Here is a 23,150-nt window from a genome sequence, read left to right on the forward strand (position 1 = left end):
GTCACAGAATCAAAAAACCGATACTCCACGATTCAATGGTATAAAAAGGGTGCTGTGGGATTGACTTCACAGAAGGAGGAGGCACTTACCAGGTAGAAGAGGAGAAGAGGAAGTCCCAGACACAAGGAAACACAGAGGCGGATGAGTGCTCACAGGTGATGTACACACAGCCCCACCACCCGGTGTACAGATCTGTCTCCACTGAATGAAACAGGAGGGTAGCATAGGACCTGTTCTTGGTCTAGGCTGAGGCTCTAAGACAACAGGTAGAAACTCCTCCCAGATTCCAAAATGATGCACAAGACTACCTCTGCAAAACTTGTAATGGACGTGATCAAAATCCAGTTTTGCCTTTCTCAAAAGAAAGGCATAAAATGGTTGAAATTAAACACCTGGAAAATAGCAATTAGAGAAAAAAATTACTTTAGAGAGGTTTGTCACGGTGCTAAAATCTCATCCCTTCCTGCAACCCATACCCTCCCCAACCCTAAGAAGTTCATGTGGTTAAGAACGCTGGTATAGAGGGTTCAAAATTATACACTTTGAGTAAAAATAAACTTTCTTTATTCCCTACTATTTTCTGTCTAAAGATGCCTCAGTCCTTGATAGTTCAAAATTGGATCTCCCTCTAAATATTGTTCTGCCTTCTTTCCTTTACCTCATCCAGCTTAGGTTGGCATCTGGACATAAAAGTATACTTGCCTGTGACACATAAAGTAAATGAAATGTCCTTAGGGTTGTTTATTGTCCTCTGGATCCTTGCTGGTCTCTGATACGTGAGCTTGTTTGGTCTGGTGCTCAGCTAACCCTTGTGGCATGCATGGAAGTGCCTTTTCCCCATCTGGTGCCCTGAAACACCATGCTGGCATGCTCTGCTGAAGTCATGGCTCTATTTATAAAGTTACGCTTGCAACGTCTTCTTTCTAACCCCAGGCCTCTTCTGGTCCACTGCTTGTTTCATTTCTCATCTCTGCCAGGGAGATAGTCTATGGTAGGACATGAAGACACAGGTGATATCTAAAGCTCTGTCCTCTAGACACATCCCTCAGCTGTTTCTAAAAGCCTGTCTGGAACCATGTTAGATATAATGTGATATCAACTGTGGGAAGGTTGTGAAATATATACTAGGATAAGCCCACTGTTCTGGAATATGTTTCTACCATATATTCCAACAAAGAACAACCTCAAGGAGGCCCAACAGCTGGGGTGTTCATGTATGATGACTTATATTTTTTCTTCTTTCTCCTCCTAGCCACCTCCTCTCAGGAAATATGAAGGCTTTTCCCCGTTCCTCTTAGGTGGAAATGTCTCTTATAGCATACAGTATCAGTCCTCTCTACATTCTGACTTATAATAAAATCCAGTGATCCAGATTCCCTAGGATTAGTATTTCACTTGTAAGAGGAATTTTGGCAAATTTAAACTGCCTTTTTGCCCTCTGTGAACAAAGTCTGGTGTTCAATATTATGGTCTCACTATGAATTTTTTAAAATATGGTTTTCCACTGATAGCCAAGAAATGACTCCTCTGTTCCAACCTCCTGTGAAATGATGAAGTCCATTGATTTAATAAGTACAGAGCCACACAGCAACATGATTTCTGGGAATGAAAAAAAATGTCAGTTTAATGTTTGCAAAAATATTATTCCTGTAAAAATAATAATCTACATTGATCTGCCTTTCAGAAACTGGAAGCTAAAAAAACAATTTATGTAAGTGTAACCATTGCATCTAGGGACATAGATGGTAAACTTCTTATGACCAAATATTGTTGAGTTTCTCTACTTTGGGGTCTTTTACAGATGCTGGAATCACAGAAACATAGGGAGCATAGGACTTGATAGATCACTACAGAGAAATTTGGTACAATGAGGAATGACTTTTCCTAAGAAACTAACGACATTACTAGTATTCACTCTTTATAACTTGGCCCCAATCTAGCACTCCAGTCTCCTTTCCCATTCCTTGCTTGTTTCAACCCTTTCTTCCAACAAAGCCAGATAACCCCTGGACCTTTGGATCCACTGATTGATTTCCTTTATCTGTGCCTTTGCTCTCACAGTCCCTTCAATGGGAATGCCCCAAGATTAGGGTTTTAAAGAGTAGTCAACAAATCCATTAGGGTTAAGTGAGTATCAGAAATCTTTTTTCTCCTGCTTATATTTCCATCCAACAAGGTAATGTTTTGTTGCTAAAAGAATGGAAGCAGCAAATTTAGTTAGATTCATTTTACGGAAAAAAAAAAAAAAAAAAAAGTAAGGACCATAGTGGTATCTTACTTTGAGGGGGAAAGAGATTATGTCCAATTTCCATTTGCTATAATTTGTGTATTGTTTTCCAAAGGATTTCTGAGTGGGAGCCATAAAGCTGTGTCTGGCTCTGAGAGGAGGGAAAAAATGGGAGAATAAACACTGAACAGGAAGCAGGGAGACCACGGTTGTTACCATAGTGATGAACATCCAGTCTGGATGGTGATGTTGCCGGCATGTGCTAGTGAGTGGGAGAAAAACCATCTTCCTTCTGGACGAGTATGGCTGAGGACCGAAAAATCTGCGATGACCAATTTAACTTTCTACTTGACAGCTTAAATTGTATCTCTATAGATAGAGCCAATGTTTATTAAGCATCTACTAAATGATTGGCAATGTGCTGGGGATATTACAGGCTTTGGTGTATGGAAATCCAGAAAGTTAGAGACTGAAATCTCCATTTTCCATATGAAGCAAGTAAGGTTTCAAGAGGGTAATTTGTTATTTAATGACCTAGCTAGTGAAAGGACAGGGCCAAAATATAAATCCACACCTTTAATTTAATTTAGTCTAATTTATGTTCAATGTATATCTATTTTCACCAAGCCACAGCTATGCTTGTCAAACGACATGGCAGGAAACTCACATCCCTTTGAATAATGAAATTTAGGGAATCTCAAGCTTTGACATTTTATGGTTTTTCTTGTGTTGCAAGTTTTCTAGAAAAATAACTGATGTTAAAGTTTTCTTTCCTTCATTTATAAACTGAATTTCTGATAACAGCTTAATTAATTAAGAAATGATCCTAAATGACATTTTTAAATGTATTTTGCATTAATGTGGCAGTATCAACAATTTACTGACTGCAAACATTGTCTTACTTATATAGCTAGGCAAAGACCATGAAATTATCTCAGACATTCTTTTTGTTCAAAAAGAGAAATACCTTTGAATTTTTAACAATCTCATATCACCACTGAACACAATGAACAATATCAAAAAATTAAAGGGCCCTATAGTTCTATTCCTATTCCTATCCCTACTGTAAAATAATAACTGCTGGGTGTTTTTCCTTTCTGAACATTTATGCAGAGCATAATGGTTAAGAGTGTGGATTCTCATTCCAGCTTTGCCATTTATTAGCTGTGTGACTAGGCAAATTAACCTCTTAGCCCTTAATTTCTTGTCTGTAAAATAGGGATACTAATACTCCCTCCCACATGTGACTGTTATATGGCCTACATGAGATGAGATAAATGATCTTAAGTGCTTAGCACAGTGCTTGGCACACTAGCACTTTATAAATGGTTGCATACATATGAATATCTCTCTATATATATTGTTTAAATAAATAGATCACACTGTATATTTTGAGCTCTAATTCTCGCTTAATAAAATATCTTTAGACATATTGCCATGCCCATATGTAAGTATCTACACTATCAGTTGCTGCATAATGCTTTATAATATGTTTTGTCCTCACATGACCTTTCTGTAGTGTGTGCCTGTGGAGAGAGGCAGCTCTCTGTGCCTCTATTTACAGAGGCACTAATCTCAACACAGGGCCCCACCCTCATGACATCAGCTAACACTAATGACCTCCTAAAGGCCCCACCTCCAAACACCGTCACAATGGGAGGTAGGGCTTCGACATATGAATTTTGGTGGGACACAAACTTTCAGCCCAGAACACACTGAACAGAGGAACACATTGTTAAATTGTGAATGTTGATATGCAACATTAGGTTTTCTGGAATTTACACTCCCATGTGAGCGTGCCCAACTCCATGTATCTCATCATTAGCAGGTTTATTGTTACTCATTTTATTGTTTGCTAATCTGATAGTAAAACATTATACCTAATTGTAATTTGCATACCTTTGATTATTCATGGTGATAAACACATTTTCATATGTTTATTGGTGAACTATATTTCTTCATTTGGGAATTTCCAGTACATAACTTTTGTCAATTTTCTATGTTAATATTTTTCTCATTGATTTCCATGAGTTCTTTATACAGTAGAGATGTTAATTAACTCTTACCTGTCAATAATTATCCACATCATACTTTTCCATGGCATCCAGACTTGATCTTTATAATACTCACTGGACTTAAACTTGCTTGTTCAATGTGGGTTCACTCTGTAAATCACAAGGTCCACGAGGCCAGGCCTGTACTTGTCTTATTCAGTATTTTGTTCCAAGCACCAGCTACAGTATCTGGCCCATAGCTGGTGCTCCAATACTGTTGAATATATTAAGGAATAACACATACATTGTAAATATTTACCACTGTAGGTATATATTTTTTCCTTTAACTCTATTTATGGTATCTTTGGCCATTCCCTTTTTATTTTTTCTAATCAAATTTGCCTATTTATTTTTACAGCTCTCAAGTTTGTACCATGCATAGGAAGGCCTACTTCACTCCCAAATGGTTAAAATAGTCTCCTGTACTTTATTATCTTCCTAATCTTAATTTTTCCAATTAGAGTCTTTAATCTCCACATTATTTTTGCATGTGTTTGAGGTAGATACACAATTTTATTTTTCTCCAAATAAAGACCATGCTATTTATGGAATCATCTACCTCTTTTACCATCAATGTGAAATGCAATCTTTATCACTTTCTATGTAGGATAGATGCTATATATGTATGTTTCATTATGTGATGGGTCAGATCTGTATTGTTCTTTAAAATGTTTTTTGTTTTTTTTTTCTAATCTCATGCAAGGACATTTCCAGGTAAGTAGGGTGTCAATTTGTCGCGTCTCTGTTGAGTCCAGACATTCCCTACAGAGTGAGCCAATCAGCAGAGCATTGGATCAGAAAAATTATCTTTCAATCTTGTTTCCTTCATTAGCTTTCCAGCTTTAAGATGCACAGCTTTAAAAGATCCATAATCATACCTGTCTGACCTGCTTCACAAAGTTAATGTGAAACAAGAGAGTGCAAATTGATCTGCATATTAAAAGTGCTCTAAAATTAAAAGTTCCTGAGAAGTGAAAATTATTCATAGTCTCTATTATTGACAAGTATCCAACGATTTCATCTTAAGACTTTACCCAAATTGATTGGAACTAGATGAGTAACATTCTGCGGTAAATGGTGGAAAATCCCTGAGAATATCTTCCTGTTTTTTTTTAATTCCAAGTTGTACCCTAAACGGCTAGTGGATAAGTAATCCCACAAAATGAACCCAATACTGAAAGGGCTCTTGTCTAGTCTTGTGCTTCTCTCATTTTGGCACAGTGCCGCGTCTGTCACAAATCACCATAATCCTGCAGCCCTTCATTCCCTAACAGAATCGCCTCGCAGACTGGGGAAAGCCCAGGTGTGCTTCTCTATAAGGGCAGTGGGGTGGATTGGATAAGGGTATTTGGGGTACTATATTAGTATCCTGAGGCTGCTCTAACAAATTACCACAAACTGGGTGGCTTAAAGCAATGGAAATTTATTCCCTCACAGTCCTGGAGGCCAGAAGTCTGAAAGAAGGTGTCAGCAGGGCTACACTCCCTTCCGGGGGCTCTAGAAGAGAATCCTTCCTTGACTCTGCCAGCCTCTGGTAGCAGCCAGCATTCTTTGACTTTCAGCCATATCACTCCAGTCTGTACCTCCTCCTCACTGTGTTTTCCATTCTATCTCGTAAGGATGTTTGTTATTAGATTTAGGGCTCACCCAGATAATCCACGATGATCTCATCTCAAGGTCTTCCATTTAATTACATCTGCAGAGGCCCTTTTCCCACATAAGGTAACATTAGAAGGTTCCAGGGATTAGGACATGCACATACCTTTCTTGGACCCACCATTCAACCTACAACAAATGCCTTGCTTCAGAAGCAGAGGTCAGGCTCAGTCCGTGCAGTGCTTTATCAGCTTGAGACACAAGAAGCTGATATTAGCCAAATGGAAGTTCATTCCCAAATGATGGGCATGAAGTTCTGACATTTTGCTGTTCCTAAAATATACATATAGCTTCTCTCAGACTCAAACTTGCCTGCGGTTGAATGCAAAGAAGATATACACTTAATTATCTCTTTCCTGCTCCCACTCCAAATCTTCAAACTCTAAATAGAAAAGAGTCAAGACAGGATCACCAAATTAATACATGTTTCTTGATTCAAACCATCGTGATGCATCATGGAATAAGATACAGGTCCTATCACCAGCCTTCTCATCAAATCACCCTTGCAGAAGGCAAAAGCTCAGGGTGCTTCTCACAAGGCAGCCTGTATTCTTTCCTAAGCAGTTTTTTGTTCCCTTAATCTTTCGGGGCAAAGCTATACCAGGACTGATTTTTAACCACTGATGGCCAAGGACTAATATCTTTTGAGATTTAAAGTGATTTGTCTTAGTCCTTCAGTGGAAGACCCTCCTGTGCTCCACAGGTCCCTGCACTGATCTGAAGCCCACAGTATGTAGAAAGGTGGCGGCTGATTCTCAGGTTGAAACTCAACTCCACGGTTTTCACATAATCCTTTTAGGAATTTTCATTTTACTCTTTAATTTCAGGCTTCAATTCTCCCTGGAGAAAGCTTCAGGCTTAGGTTGTTTCAGAGGAAGAAAACAGTTGGCATTCACAAACACAAAGCAAAACAAAAGTAAGTTTTTGCATTAAACAGGTAATTCTATTTCCATTCTTAAAATATCTATCTACCCAAAGGTTCCTGAACCCATAGCATGGAAAAATAGGACGTCAAAAGGTTATTTGGCAAGAGCTGTGAGCGTTGCCATGGCGAACCTGTAAAAATGCATTTTATTTGATATGCTAAAATAGCTTTTTGCACACCAGAAAAAAGTGTTTAGGAAACCTTCTAATTTGGAAACTTGGCAGGGTGGCTTTAATTAGTAGCTCAGGAGAAAGATTTCTTAGGAGGTAGAATGACTTTTCCATGGCTACTTTTTGACAGAATTGAGACTAGAATCCCGATTGCCAGGCTCCCAGTCTAGTGCTCTTTCCACCACTGCTGTCACGTTTTTTCATTGTCTTTTATAATTAAAATATTCCCCAAAGTGACAACTCTGGGGATTCCGCATCCAGTGGACTCTATAGTTAGACAAGAAGTCTGTGTTTTTTCTCTCTCAAGGGCCATTAGTAAATATTTTCAGCTTTGTGGGCCTATGGGGGTCTCTGTCACTACTCAATTCTGTCTTTGTAGCCACACAGCAGTCATAGAAAGTACATGATCAAATAATATCACTGTGATCCAATAAAACTTTATTTACAAACACAGGCATTGGGGAGCTTAAGCATGTGGACTATAGGTCTCAGAACCCTAGAGAAACCAAGGTTGTAGTGCAATTGCATTAAGCTTCACTTTCTGTTCTATAAAACAGGTATAATAATAGTACAGCCTTTCTAGGGAGGCTGTGAGGATTAAATGACCTAAGTATGCCAGGTGTTTATCGTGCCTGGCACATAACACTTACTAAACGTTGGCTATTATTATTATTATTACCACCGCTGTTTTACTTCTGGCCATGGCTTCTAAATAAGGAAGAGAAACAAAAGAATCAACATTTAGTGATCCTTTCTTTTTCCCTTGCCCCCAGACAAGTCAAGTTCTGCCCACTGCTGGGAACGCCCACTGCTTTACAAAAATGATCAGGTAGCTGATTGTTACAATCACACAGATAACAGCATCAAACTCTGAGCTCCCGGGGGCTCCACATGCCTGAGATACACAGGTTGCCTACTATTTGGAACCCTGGCAAATTCGGAACTCCTACAGCCTGCTGGCTCTGTAACATCAGGTGCTCAAATAGGTAAGTTTTCTTTTTTAAATATTGAACAGCTTTAGTTTCATTGTTTATGTCTACAGATTTTCATGAAGCCAGGTGCATAGTTTCAAAGATCACTCATTTTTGCTGGTGCCACTCTGTACCTTGCATTCACGTCTAATTTGAAATTTTGTACTCTAGAGACTTTCACTATCCCTATAACTTGTTAAAACTACAATCACTGGGGCTATAATTTTGTGTTGGAACCTTACTCATCTCTCATCATGCAAATAGGGCGGGATTCAGAATAGGTGGGCTAGTCTTTATGCAGTTTTTAACTGAATTATAAAACCTTATCGTTATTACATTTCAATGACACAGCCCTAAGAGATTGCATTATGACAAGTTCTATTACACTTTAAAATATAGATCTGTTAAAGCTAAAACCATTCTAACAATACTTTTATTAATGCATCTCATTAATTCTTTAACCTCTTATCTGGGTGACAAATATTCCTGAGTTTTTGCTGGACGAATTAAACCCGAGAGACAGTCCTGAAGTAGAGAGACTATAGACTAATAAAAGGAGCAAGTTACTTCGATACCCTGTAAATTTGTTCTCTCCAAGCTTAGAAGAGATGGTACTATTTCATTAATAAAAGCACTACAGAGTTCTGCAATCAACAGGCTCATATATACAAAAATCTACATTTCATAATTGCCTCAATCAAGCAATACATGGCTACAATGAAAAAAAAATCAATCACAAATTCAGAGATATATGTGTCCTTTTCTTCCCAATTATTGGCAAGTATCTGTGGTTATATTAGTTTCCTGAAAACTACACAGGTCTGACAATTACATTCGTGAACTTGTTGCAACATTGTTGCTAACCTTTTTTTGATATCAGAGGGATTACTCATTATGAATTTGTACCAACTGGAAAAACAGTTAACCAAATTTACTTCATGGCTCTTGCAAATGCACCAGCTCACACGGTACTGTCTATGAGGGAGTTTTTAGCCAGTAAACAAATAACTGTGTTGGAACACCCTCCTTACTCTCCTGATCTGGACTCCAATGACTTTTCTTTACCCGAAGATAAAGGAAATATTGAAAGGAAGACATTTTGATGGCATTCAGATCATCAAGGGTAATACACAACAGCTCTGATGGCCATTCCAGAAAAAGACTTCCAAATTGCTTTGAAGGGTGGACTAGGTGCTGGCATCAGTGCATAGCTTCCCAAGGGGAGCACTTCGAAGGTGACCGTAGTGATATTCAGCAATGAGGCATGTGGCACTTTTTCTAGGATGAGTTCGCGAACTTAATTGTCCAAATTGGAAACATTCTTCTTTCATTTCTCCTCCTGAAGTGTGTTTACAAATATTAATGGCCACACTACCACACCTCCATTTTCTTCTGCAGAGTCTAAAGCCTGGCTACGGATTACGGGGAGCCTTTAAATTCAACAAAAAACATTTTCGGTCTAACTTCCAATAATTTCCCTTCACCAACTTCCAACAGACATGAGCTTGCTCGTGTTGGTGCTGTTGGTGTCATGCCATCCTCCTCTCCTACAGCTAGTTGGAGATGTACTTATAGCCTTCCAGGCTCAGCTCAAATCCTCCCACCTCCTCCTCTTCCCACATCACTCCAGGCGAAAGCAAAGTCTCCTTCCTCTGTACCCAGTAGCTATCATTGGAGCCACCACTACTAAAGTGGCTCTCTTGTTCGCTGATCTTATGGCACCTTAACTCCATGCAGAACTTCTGTCCCTTATTAGACAGAAGGGCAGGATTATTAAAATCCTCTTCCCAGAGCCTGTCGCACAAGTACCCTGACCAAATGACAACTTCACTTAATGTTTATTGAAAGCTCAATGCAAAATCTAAAACCGATTGCCTTCAGGCTCTATTATAGGGAGCCCCATAAACTCAATGAAGATGAATTTCTAGATTTTACTTAAAATATATTTTAACTTCAAAGTAATCTAGTTAACTGCACTTAAAACATCCATTTAGGAAGACATAATAAACGAATGAGTCAAGTCGTTTTTCTTGAAAACTTACTTCCCATACAGCCAGCCTGAAATTATTTCAGTCCTGCACGTGGCAAGGAAATCCATCTCAAGGAAGGCATGTGCTCTGTGGGCAGTTTGGGACCGAAACAAAGGCCTCCCCCCCAACTTCGATCATGCTTTCAAAGCCAACCCGTGAGGGCTGCATTTGGTTTAGTAAAAGCTGCACACATCCAGGCCCTAGAGATACATCTTGCTTGCTAGCACAGCCATTCAGACTTGGGACCGGAAAATGAGCTCAAGGCTAAGCTTGTGAATAAAATAATTGGAAAGCTATATAAAGCACGGGAGCCAAGAACCCTGGGCTCCATGTAAAGCTCTTAAAATATGCTCTTTTAAGTAGTACTCTTTCAGTTTCCCTCCTTCACCTATTTGGAGATTCAGAAATTCACTTACAGTCCTTCAATGGTATAAGTCTATTTGAAAAAAATCATAAAATATTTAAAGAGCTTGCTGATATACTTCAAAGAAGCTAGCCCCACCGACTCTGTGCTCCCACCACAGACCCTTGGTCCTCTTCCCCTCGGCCTCCAGATTTTGCTTGACATTTGGAAGGCTCATCTCGCTATGTGGGAGCCAGCTCCAATTCCACATTTGATTTCAAACATTCTCTGAGTGTGTATGCCAAAGAACCCTGTAATTTTCAGGCATTTTGCTAGTACACACATCCTTGATTCACTTTGTATTTTTAAATACCCTTCTTCTCACCTTATATTTGAAAAAAAAATATATCTACACAATATAATTAAGTGCAGTTTTTAAACATATTTTGAGCAAAATGTGCAAAGTGCTGGGAGCAGTAGGGACAAAGTAAGAGGTTGTGTTCTGAGGACCTGATTTTACAGCCACGCTTTAGTCGGGCCAGTACACACACACCCATTTGGTAAAGTATCCAAACAAGAGAGCATGGTCCTGAGGCAGCGGGGAGGTGCATCAGTTTAATTTTTTCAGCTCTAACATACCACTAACCTTGACATGGCTTAAATGGTAAAGACTAATTATTTCCTAGAACAGGAAGGTTGGAGGTGGTTCATTCAGCAGATCAACATCATCAGAGACACAGTTCTCCTCATTTTAACTCGATCATCCAGTTGACTTTTGTCCTCAGGCTTGCCTCCGCAGGGTTGCAAAATGGCTGCAGCAGCTCCAGCCTCAACAGGCACACAATACTGCCTTTGAACATTGTCCTCAGGGAAAGATGCTCTTCCCTTTTGAAGAGGGAGGGGGTCTCTTCCAGAAGCCCCCAACCGACTTCCCATGATAGTTCATTCCCTACAATTGTGACACGTTAATTCCTAAGTCAATTATCCAGCCTAGAGAAGGAAATTATGACTAATTTAGACCAATCACAATTCATCTTCTGAGGCTCATGAATATCTTATACATGAATAAAATCGGGGTTTTATTAGCAAAGAAGACAGAGGGGCAGTGGCTGGTTGATAAGCAACTACAATATCTTCCAGGAGGAAGTCACATGTTTTGGAGAGATTAGGAGTGCAGCTTGAAACATTTATACTTTAATTCCTGGTAATGGAACCTTCCTGAGGGTTTTTGAACAGGAAAAGATAAACAGACGAATGCCATTAAGATGTATGTGACTTTGCAGCCTTCAATTCTGAAAATGGCCGTTTTTGTTTCTCAACGTTCACTGGTGATAAACACTTATTAATTTATTTAACACATTTTCTGAACCTCTGCTGTTCCAAGTGTGGGGATATAATGCTGAGCAAATGGCTGCGGGTCTTGCCCTCGGGAAAGTTTATATTCTAGTGGGGAAGGCAAGCCTACATAATTTCATGTTTCGCTCTGTTAAGTAGGAAAGAATCAGGAATAAAATATTCAGTGAAGTGGAGGTGGGGCTGACATAAACAGACTGGTTGAGGAAGATTCTTGAGGAGACACCTGAGCCAAACCTGAATGAATAACAAGAACCTGCCCTGGGAAGATCTGAAAGCAGAACCTTTGAAGCAGGGGAAACAAGTGTAAAGCCCTTACGAAGAATTCTTGGGGTGTTAGAGACCCATAAAAACCCCAGACAATAGTAAGAGGACAAGTGGTAGAAAACAAGGCTGATTTGGATTTCTTAAACAACATCACACACACACACACACACACACACACACACACACACACACACACACACACACAGCTGAGATCGGTAGAAGGGACAAGGGCCATGTAGGGCTTTTAGGCCGTGGTGAAAAGTTTGTATGTTATTCCAAGAGTAACAGGAAACAGAATTTTCAACAGGGAAGAAGCTGTTTCAATTTTACCTTTTGGCTTCTATGTTGAAAGAAGAAACTTAAATGGGCAGGACTGGAAGTAGGTAGAGCTGTTAGGAGATAAAGGCAGCGGGCCATGCACAAGAAGGTGGCTTGGAATTTGGAGACGGTGGGACACATGGACAGATGTTTACAGGACGCTGTCTGGTAGTAGAGATGTAGGGGATGGGACATGTTATCAAGAGTTGTTTAGAGAAGTTGGAGACAGAGACCTTCCTTCTTGCTCTAGGCCAGCGCTTTAGTGTGCGTGTGAATCCTCTGGGGATATTGTGAAAATGTAGATTACGAGTCAGCAGGTCTGGGGTGGGGCCCAAGATTCCAAATTCCTAACAAGTTTCTAGGTAATGCCAATGCTTCTGGTCTGAGGACCACACAGAGTAGCAGGACTCTAGCACAGGATGACCTTAAATTCCATTTCTAGTTGTATTTCCTACTAGTTAGTATCTTCACATACCATGTGCTCCAGACCAATGCTATTTAATACTGCAGTTACATGTTGCTCTTTAAATTTAATTAAACTAGAATAAGAGAACAACTCAGAGGAAAGCAAAACAGAGAAGACGGTCCTGGCTGATACCATCTCATACTACGTTACAGCTGTATTTGAAGTATTCTCTATCTACCCTTAAATGTTTGTTACTGGCAATAACAAATTTCCGATTTTTGCTTAAGCCATTGTACGCTGAAGGCATCTGGCCCATTACAACCTCTCTTCAGGCATTTGTGCTCCGCTTTGATGAATGGCAGCAGCATGGTCCTGGCTAGTTCTCCCCACTCCCTTTTGAACCACCCCTTCAACCATTTAGTCACAACCCCTCTTAGCTCGTTTCAGGTCACAGATTTGTAGGGTACAGGTGAACACATGCCCACCCAAGTTAAATTTTTCTTTACCAGTTTTAATATTCAAATTATTCTGACACGTTGATAATCAAATATGAAGCCAAAGATAATTTTCATTATCTGATGATGACTTTTATTAACAGTTTCTAGCTTTTTACAGTTCAGCATATACCGATTACAAATCGATTAATCTCTTTACTGTGTGAGTCACCCAAAACAAGTCCAAACTTCCTAGTTAGCATGTATCGTTTGCCTGGCTACCCCACACATACCTCTAGAATATTTACCCTTCACCCTCCTCCATCTCCCAACTTTGAAGCAACTCTCCTAGAGCCACTGAGCTGTGTGGTGGTCAGGGCCAGCAGGCTGGCCAGCTGCCTCCAGACCCCTCTTCCTACCCGCCTTACCTTGTGGATCAGCTCACACGGACCTTCTCAGCGTCATGCCTTGGCTTTCTGTCCTCCTCATTTTTGTCCTGGAATGCATGGAATCTGACCACAATGTGCCTGTCCTAATCGGCTCAGAAGGCCCCGACCCATGGGCAGCGTGTTGCTGGGAAGGTTGCTAGACTCCAAACTCCAAGGAGATTCCAAACCCACAAGTGAACCACACCACTTGCCCATCAGCCACTTGCTTTCTACAACTATCTTTTCTAACTATTATTGAGCTTAAGAAGGAGTGATTTATTCACAAAGGAACACTACTCCACCCTACCCCTGAAAATGTTTAATATGTACAAAATATGATTTAAGAACTACTCTAGAGGACCACGTACATGGTAAGATTTATCTTTTATTAGAGATCTTATATTACATAGTCCCAAAAAAGATATAAAATCTTCCAAGAGAAAATATCAAAACCTATTGATTCCAAGGTAAGCAACATAATCAGAATGAAAGCAAAGATTTTCTTCTAGACAAAGGAATGCGAAAACATTTCGGCACAAGTACAACAAAGACATGGAAAGGTAATTACAATGTTTTACAACACACTTTACAGCATTTAATTTTAATCAGTATTTGTAGAAAACAAGGGTGCTGAGTTCTCAAACACTGCAGTTATAATCCAAAATTAAAATTTCAAAAAAAACAAAGGCGAAAGTAATGAATTACTTGGTCAACTGAATATCTGTGATAATAAATGTAATAAAACCGAGGCACACAAATATGCCACCAAGATCACAACTAAAGTGTATGGTTTTTAGTGTGTGCCAGGGACTCAATGACTTAATCAGTTCTTGACCATAGCCCAGAGCAAAAGCATCCTCTTCATTTCCCTGATAATTTATTCTAAAGATAAAAAGCAGAAAATTGCTGGCTAAAGAGAATTTCTGCTTTACCTGTGAACAGTTGGTGGCAACACACTCTCAATAACACCTGACATGGGACAGATCAATCATAAACAACCCAAAGTGGCAAAACCACTGTTATTGCATCAAGATTTTTTATTTCAACTGATCAGAATTTGCAGAATGAGTAAAGCACACCCACTTCACCACAGAACACAGTGAACTCCCATAGGAAGGCTTTACTTTTAAGATGCAATGAAAAGACCGATCTTATTCCTGGAATGTCCTTCTGGCAATCCTAGTATCTACAGATGCCCACAAAAAGAAAGTGTTTTGCTTATAGCTGTTTATCCCCCTAAAATGAGGAAAGAAACTTACAGTACATGTTTATTGCATGAAATTACTTCCTTGTAATATCTTTATCAATACCAGTATTGTTTCCTTAATTACTAAAGGTGAAGGAAGTTTATGAATGTAACATAACAATAATCTTAGGAGCTGCATCTTAAAAATCCAGATGATAATCAGACTACCTGGTGAAACGGAAATTAGATTTTAATTTGTCGATAAAGATGCTGGAATGACAGGAGGCAGGTGAAGTTTAAAGTCAGGTAATACTAAATCTATTAGTTAATACAAAGAGAATTTTCAGAAGTGTACATATTCAAAGAATCCTTTCTATGCCCAAACTGAATGTTCTAAATGTTGCTAATGTGGTTTTTATTGTAATGTCAAAGTTAACAATGATCCCAAATAAATTTTACCAAATGTACTGTAATGGCACATGGGCTTTGAACTTCACCTTGAGGTTAGCACACACATACAAAAGTTTGGAATTCATTGAACAAACATATTCTTTAATGAGATAAATCACGGTGAGCTACATATACGTGGGTTTCAAAAAGGGGTCTATTTTAAAGCATTCTCTCTTCAATATGGTTAATTCCTCTGAAATGGAAACAGTATGTGGATTTTTGTTATGAAATCCTTGCTTCAAGTTGCAGTCTCCTTGGCAGCAGCATATTTTAATTAACAATATTTTTCTTCCTTGTTTTGTTTTCTGAGATCTCAGTACATTCAAATAGTCAAAATGTTTAGAGTGATATCACCACAAATTTAACAAAACAGATCAGAAGGTAGCCAGCATGTCAGGCAACATTGTTACAATTTATGTGTCATAGAAAGTACCCACACCCTCTTCCTACCCCCATTGCCCCCTTCCCCAAACAGTAATATGGACACCAAAAGATTTAACAAGACTTATAAAAAAATAAGGCACATTTATTTTGATATGGTATTTTTTAAAATAGAAAACCCTTCTTTGAACATCTGTATTCAAATGAGCTGTGTAAAAAGACACCTTGTGGTACCTAAAATAGGTTATGGTACCTATGGAATTGCTTCTTGTATTTTAGTGACAATGGAAAAATTGCACCTATCCCACATTGTCAAGTAATGAAAATATGCCTCTTGTTCTACTACTGAATGATCCAAAATCTGTTATTTCTGGAAATACTTACAAAGGGTGGGAAGGGAGGGGTCAAGTGGTACATTAGAAAAAGGTGTGAAAATCAACTATGTATATCATAAGGGTTGATGGATTGCACTTTTCCACATATTTCAACACACACAAATTTTCTAACGTGTATGAATGATTGCAACCATTTTGGCCATTAGCTATTACCCACCAGCTTATTCCATTTTGACAAAAAATGGACATTTTGTAAAATGAACAAGGGACTAGCCACATGAATACTCACAACAATCTCTTCACAACCTCCAACACAGATATAATTAGTTAGCATTTAACCTGAGATACAATCTGTTGAGAGGCTGTCTTTAGACATTTCTTTGCTTGTTGCATTAATTCATACTGATGGTGGTAGTTGATGGAAGGAACGTAAAAAAACAACTGGTTGATAGCATGGCTTTTTTTTCTTACTATACTGGTTCAAAAAAATAAAAAATTAACAGAATTTATGTTCTCACAGTAGCCAGAAGCTAAAATAATGTGCTTCTTTATTGCACGTCAAATTAAGAAGTATATAAAAGCCAATACTTCCCAATCCAAATCTGAAAGCCAGGTTCACCTCAGCTGGATTCGGAATGTGCTGATTTCCATGGCACTCATGTTGATCTCACTTATATTTCGAGCGTCTGGAGGTGAATGCATCAAGGATAATGATGACAGTATGAGACTTGCAACAGAAAACTTGTTAAAAAGTTTCTGAACCAGTATCTAAAACATAAATGATAAAAATTTGCATATTCAGATCAACTTTGAAGAAAGATTAGTAATGCATCTTTATAATCAGTGAAAAACAGTATGAGACACAGTAAAACAAAATATTTGAAGTTTCTTGCAAGTACAAAAATGAGGCGGGAGGGAGAGTAAATATACTCGTGGTTGCTTGACTATATAGACCGTCCCTGGAGGGAGATGGAAGAAACTGGTAACAGGACGAGGGTGACTTGCACTGCATTCCCTTTGTACGCTGCTTGAGAACTTATGTGCAGGGGCCACTTTCAGTAAGAGAAAGGACATGTATTGGCCAACAAACTTGGAAAACATCCCATCTTCTTTCAGCCCACACTGACCCTTAAGAAAGGTGGTTCTCAACCATGCTCTCCTGTTTCCAGCAGAGCTGAGAGACAGGACACAGCCCTGCCACAAGAAGGCTCCTTATGTCAGTGAGTCCCACTTATCGGGAAGGGAGGTTGTTTGAATATGTCTCCCTGGATCGTATAATCCCCTTAAGACTCAATGCTTGAATGTCTGACTACAGGTGTTCACAATCAAGTATACTCGAATCATCGACAATAAGGCAGAGGTACAAATCTAATTTAAAAAATAACAAAAATATCAGTGCTTTTTCAGCACCAACTCCATGCAGGGTGAGGTAAAAGAAATGGAGCTTATCTAAGCAGATGTAGGCTCCCAATAGTATTTTCTCTTCTTTTCAGATCACACACTAGGCACACGCTAATTTGTAGGGCTGAAACCCATACTTGATTTCAGGTGTGCCGCATAGTGGTTAGACATTTATATAATTTAGGAAGTGATCCCCCTGACTAGTCTAGTACCCACCTGGCACTGTGCATAGTTATTACCATATTATTGACTATATTCCTTATGCTGTACTTTACATCCCCATGACTATTATGTAACCACCAATCTGTACTTCTTAATCCCTTCACCATTTTCACCCTGCCCCTATTGTGTACATCTTTAGCTATATTTTAATAAAAATCTTATATGTATATATACAGAAGGTGCCAAAAAAATGTATACATATTTTAAGAAAGGAAAAAACTGTATTAAAAGTGTAATACTCAATATATACCGACAACAAAAGATGAATCCAAGTCATGTGTATACATTGTTTTGGCACCCCCGGTACATAAGAAACTGACCACTTGCCTCAGGTGTCCAGTGGATCTGTGAGGTTTTGGACAAGAGCTGGGTCAGCTGAGCTGCCTGGTGGGGCAGACCTGCCTGAGTGAACCAGCCCGACTGTGTTCTGAGTTACAGCCTCCTCAGAGCCAGAGGCAGAATATTGCAGGTTTGTTTTCTTCCAAGGAGAGGCGTGTGAGCAAGACTAACTTGAAATAAAAAAATGGGCAGCCAGCAAGCAGTGGTCAGCCTGAGTATCTGTTTGGTCTGCACAGGGACTTATATGCAAATCTGGCTTCATCAGCATTTGTAAACCTGCATGTTTCCCCGGGGAATCATGATTGGAACTGAGTACAGCTGCCTTGGGGGCGGTTGCTGAATTAGTCCACTGGGCCACAGTCTCCTTGCTCCTGGTGTCTCCCTACTGCGGCCCTAATCCGCTTTAGTTAATATAAAACGTGCCTTGGCCCCTCTGGGACTCATGCTGGCCATCGGTGAACTAGATCCTACATGAATGCGTCCAAGAGAGGAGGGCATATGTGGGGTGGCTGGGGAGAAGATGCTTGCAGGTTGGAAATGAAGGCCTAAGGACCAATGAGAGCGTTGTCTAGCACCGTGCACGTGCTCCGCTGTGCATTTTGATGCTGACACGGAGAGGAGACTAAAGGTTGAGAAAGTGCTTTCTTAAGATGGGGAGACTTGAGCTTATTTGCAGTTGAGGGGAACAAGTCAAGGAAGAGGCAATGACACATTATCGTATTGTTGGGATTATTTGTGGAGAGGAAGGATTTTACAGCACACTAATTCAATGAGCAAAACAACAACAACAACAACAACAACAAAACCTCTCACCTTTCCCTGGGTGGTGGAGCAAAGCAGCCCCGTGTCTCTGCTGGAGAAGCGGCAATCAAACCCCTTCCTGTGGAGGATCAAGGCCGCCTCATCCGATTGCTTGCCATCCACCTGCAAATGAGCAGAGTGCCAACATGCCACAGTGACTTTAAAACAAACGCTGCCACTACTGCACACTCTGCTATCTTGATGTACCTCCAAACCACACAGGCTCCTTTGATTGAGCAGGGAAGCCAGGCAAAAGCATTTCCTCTCAGCTTCCGTGTGCAGTGTGCTCATCCACCTGCTACAGCCGGACCCCTCCCCCAAGGAGTCAGGTGATAGTATGTTCTAGGTTCCCAAGTCACCTCAGGCCCTGGTCTCCCCACAGTTCTTGAGGATTTCGGTTTCCTTTCATCCACATATTACACACTGCTTTATCAAAGTTTCTTCAAATAAAGCATTTCATTTTTATTTATTTTTAACATCTGTATCAGTTGAATAAAGTGTACCCAAATTCAGTCCTTATCTGGTCACTGAATGACATTATCATCCATCTTAAAACTGAAACATGCTTCTTTATTGAATACTAATTTTTGCTAATTGAATTAACATTTTTCATCTTTAACGTATTATTAAATTCATTATTATCTAATATTAAGTTCATTATTTTTATATAAGAGACATCTGAATTAGTTATGCTTATCACTTGCTAGGCCAACCACATTTATTAGCTTGGAGTATCATTTAAATTCATATTACGGAAGCTATTCTTGTGCAGGCAAAAAGCAAAATACTAAACATGACAGGACAGCCATAGGGGTCAGTAGAGGCATACCTCGTTTTATTGTGCTTTGCAGATAATTGTTTTTTACAAATTGAAGGTGTGTGGCCACCCTGCGTCGAGCAAGTCTATCGGTGACATTTTTCTGACAGCATTTTCTCCCTTTGTGTCTGTGTCACATTTTGGTAGTTCTCGCAATATTTCAAACTTTTTCATTATTATATTTGCTGAGGTGCTTCTGTGATCAGTGATCACTGATGTTATTAGGGCAAGACGCTCCACCAGCAAAAACAGATTATGATTTGCTGATGATTAAAAATTTGTAATGGTGAAGCAGTTTTTAATAAGGTATGTACGTTGTCTTTTTAGACATAAGGCTATTGCACACTTAAAAGACTATAGTAGCATCCAAAGTTAACTTTTCTATGCTCTGGGAAACCAAAACATTTGTGTGACTTACTTTATTGACATATTCGCTTGATTGCGGTGGTCTAGAACCAAACGCGCAATATCTCTGAGGTCTACCTGTATACACCTTATTGCAGTCACATTTCTTACATTCATTGAAGTCATGATGCCATAAATGGTTCAGGGCTTTTAATATTTTAAATAACAATTATCTTGATAAATTTTATGTTTCTTAAAGTGGGAAGATGTTTATGGTAATAAGCAAAATGAATGAAAACTCCTTGGAAGAATTAAATGTAGTTATTCAAGGACAGTCGTGCACTGCCTGGCACTGATGCGGTGATGAAAATGATCCTTTTTTTTTCTTCCGTGGCCACAGATATGAATATGCCCCAATTCTTGAACATCCTCACCAAGGGGTAAGATTTTTTTTAATGTGCTATAGAGACATCTTTTCTGGCTAGCTGTCAGCACTCCCACCACTGATTTGATTTCTATGTGCCTGAACAATTTAAAGCCCTCCTCACCTCAGATTCTTGGCTGGAATGACCTGTTTTATGACATGTCACACTGGTATTTTGCAGTGGTACTGCTAAGATTTTGTGTGAAGGAAGAGAAAAAAGTCATTTAAGGAATTCACAGTCATCACAGGACTACACGATATACACAGCAAGTTGAAATCACAGGATAAAGATTTCTAATGAAATTTCCATAGATTTCACACAATCTCAAAATAGCACCTAGGAAATCCTGAAAATCTTCCCTTTATTATATACATAAGACATCCAGAAGAATAACAAAGAGGACTCTGTCACGTGCCAACTGTGAAACCTTAGAATAGTCTTTTAATCTTCCTAAGCATCAGTTTCCTCATCTGTAAAATGGAGCTAATGCATGTCCACTTTCTTCATGGAGTCACAGTATTGAGTTAACCTGCTGAAAATACCATGGAGTCATGGTATTTGACTCTAGGAGAGCAAAGAGATTTTGAAAAATCTATTTTTACATTCATTAATGTATAAGTAATATCTGGAGCTCAGAAAAGAAGGGGAGGATGTGGGGAAGACAATTCACACATTTTGAAACTGCACCAAGCACTGTGCTAGGTGAGTTTCAAATGAAGTGTTGTTGTAAAACAGTTGCGACCAGAATTGCAGCTGAATCCGTGCAGGAAGGTTTGGATGTCCCAGAGTCACACAGGGAAAATCCATTACACAACTTATTTCAGGTGATAAACCAACACACAGCTCCTCAGTGAAGCGGGGCCTCTGAGGCTTCTCTAGCAACTGGGTAGAGGGTGGGAGAAGGGGGTCTGCTTGCAGAACAAAGCCCGCAGGCTGAGAGAAAGCAGGATCAGAGGCAAGGTTTTGTTCCACCACAAACCAGTTATGTGACTGCAAATATCACTTCATCTTTGAAAATTCAGGGAACTAGGTCTGAGTCGTGGATTGAGGGTCAACCACAGTGATAGTAACAGTAATTGCAGCTGACTCTTATTGAGCACTTGCTGTGTGCCAGACCCTGTGCAATGTTTTCCATGGATTAACTCATTTCATCTTAACCTCTGACATTGTTGAGGTGACATACAAGTTTGCATCGATTTATGTAAATGTACAGGAACATGCCTACCACAAAGCATTCTCTCATACTCAAATAGCAGTTATCTCTAATGACTCTATATTAGCCCTTCATGATTGTTTCCCATGGATGGTCAGTGTATCCTCTGTCCCATGATTACTGAGTAGACAAGAGAAAAACAGGCAGTGTATTCCCCAACATTTTCCGCACTATCGCTCCCCTTTTGTTCCCATGCAAATAGGTAGTATAAGGCTTTGGATAGGGAACTGGAGTCAGATATGCCAAGGTGTACCTCCCAGCATCACCTTTACTGCCTTTAAAAAGTCAGTGTGACCTTAAAAGTCACCTACCATCACTAGGTCAGTTTCCTCTTCTATAAGACGGAGTACGAGCATTGCCTACCTTCACGGTGTTGTTGTGAGAGCTAAACAGGCTCACAGAACCAGGCTCAGCATGAGGCCTGGCACAGAGACAGTTTTAGGTATGTTGTTTCAAATAAAATCTGAGGGATTATTAACAAAGTATATAAGGAATACAAGTCAAAATGGTATCAAGATTTACTCTGGTAATAAATTTCAACCTTCTCCCATTTATTAAAAAATGTGCCGACATTTTTACCTCATTATTAGTAATAATCACACCTGGACATGACTGAACTGTTCTAGTTGAGAACCTTTATTTTTCAAGCACTATGTGCCAGATGCTGTTCTCGATGCTTCACAAGCATCACCTCACTTAATCCACCTCTCTAAGGTGGGTACTATTACCATTTCCATACTATGAATAAGAAAATCGGGACTCAGAGAATTAAGGGACATGTTGTATCACCCAGATGGCAGGTAGAAGGGATTCACTCAAATCCTGACAGTTTGACTCCAAAATTTGTGCTCCAAACAACTCCATTTTCCTGCCTTTGCTCTAATGATGAACTGGTGCTCACAGAGGTCGGCTGGGAGGGAAGGGGAGGCCCACTTTTGACGTAACATAACAAAAGCCTAAAGACTAAAGGAGGTCACTCTCTTATTTGAGGCTGCAAAAAGGGAGCATTTAATTAGTGGACCCAGCAGAGCTAAAACCATGATTTATCAAAACATGTTTCAATTCAGAAAGTAAGTTTTAGAAATTATAATTTCTATCCATCTACCATTTGCCCATCCACCCATTCACTCCATTTTATACAGGATTTAAGGCCATTCTGGAAAGTACACATGCAATGACAGTCTCTCCTAAGAAATAGGCAAGTGCTCCTCTACCAAAATGCATGAGAACCCAAAATGTGAGATTTGTGCTATTCCTGTCTCACATCAAAAGAAACTGATGTGCTTATTAGTAATGTTAGGACCATAAATCAGTAAACTCCTGGAAATTACAGTAAAAACTATATGTGCACACATTTTTTTTTTTTTTTTTTCTGAGAAAAGAGCTATAAATTAGACCAAATTCTCCAGGAGAATGTGACCCCACCATCCTCATAGGATGTGTAAAGTGTATATAGATTAAGGCATGGCTAAACACCTGGTGGGAAAATTTCTCCTACCTGCTCAGATTCTTTAAAAATGCCTAGCAACACTCATATTTCAGTGCATTCTGACAGCTGGAAAGGTTAGAAAATTGCAAACTCTATTGTAAGTCCTGAAACAGGAAATAACCAGTAGAAATGCATTTTCCAGGGCACTCATTAAAATGTCCTAT

At 39.5% G+C, this 23,150-nt stretch overlaps 1 protein-coding gene across 1 annotated transcript in view; it reads right to left on the minus strand.

Moving 5' to 3' along the window:
- Positions 1 to 13,947: 13,947 nt before the first annotated feature.
- The window catches only part of MAN2A1 (mannosidase alpha class 2A member 1), a 166,038-nt gene continuing 156,835 nt past the window's right edge, over positions 13,948 to 23,150 (minus strand). The window contains exons 21-22 of the mRNA XM_019727767.2: positions 18,710 to 18,820; positions 13,948 to 16,702 (exon numbers count right to left, since the gene is read on the minus strand). Coding sequence (XP_019583326.2) covers positions 16,550 to 16,702; positions 18,710 to 18,820 — 264 coding nt within the window. The 3' untranslated portion in view covers positions 13,948 to 16,549. The remainder of the gene's footprint in view (positions 16,703 to 18,709; positions 18,821 to 23,150) is intronic.

Source organism: Rhinolophus sinicus, linkage group LG03 (assembly GCF_036562045.2).
Source record: "Rhinolophus sinicus isolate RSC01 linkage group LG03, ASM3656204v1, whole genome shotgun sequence".
Classification (NCBI taxonomy): Eukaryota; Metazoa; Chordata; class Mammalia; order Chiroptera; family Rhinolophidae; genus Rhinolophus; species Rhinolophus sinicus.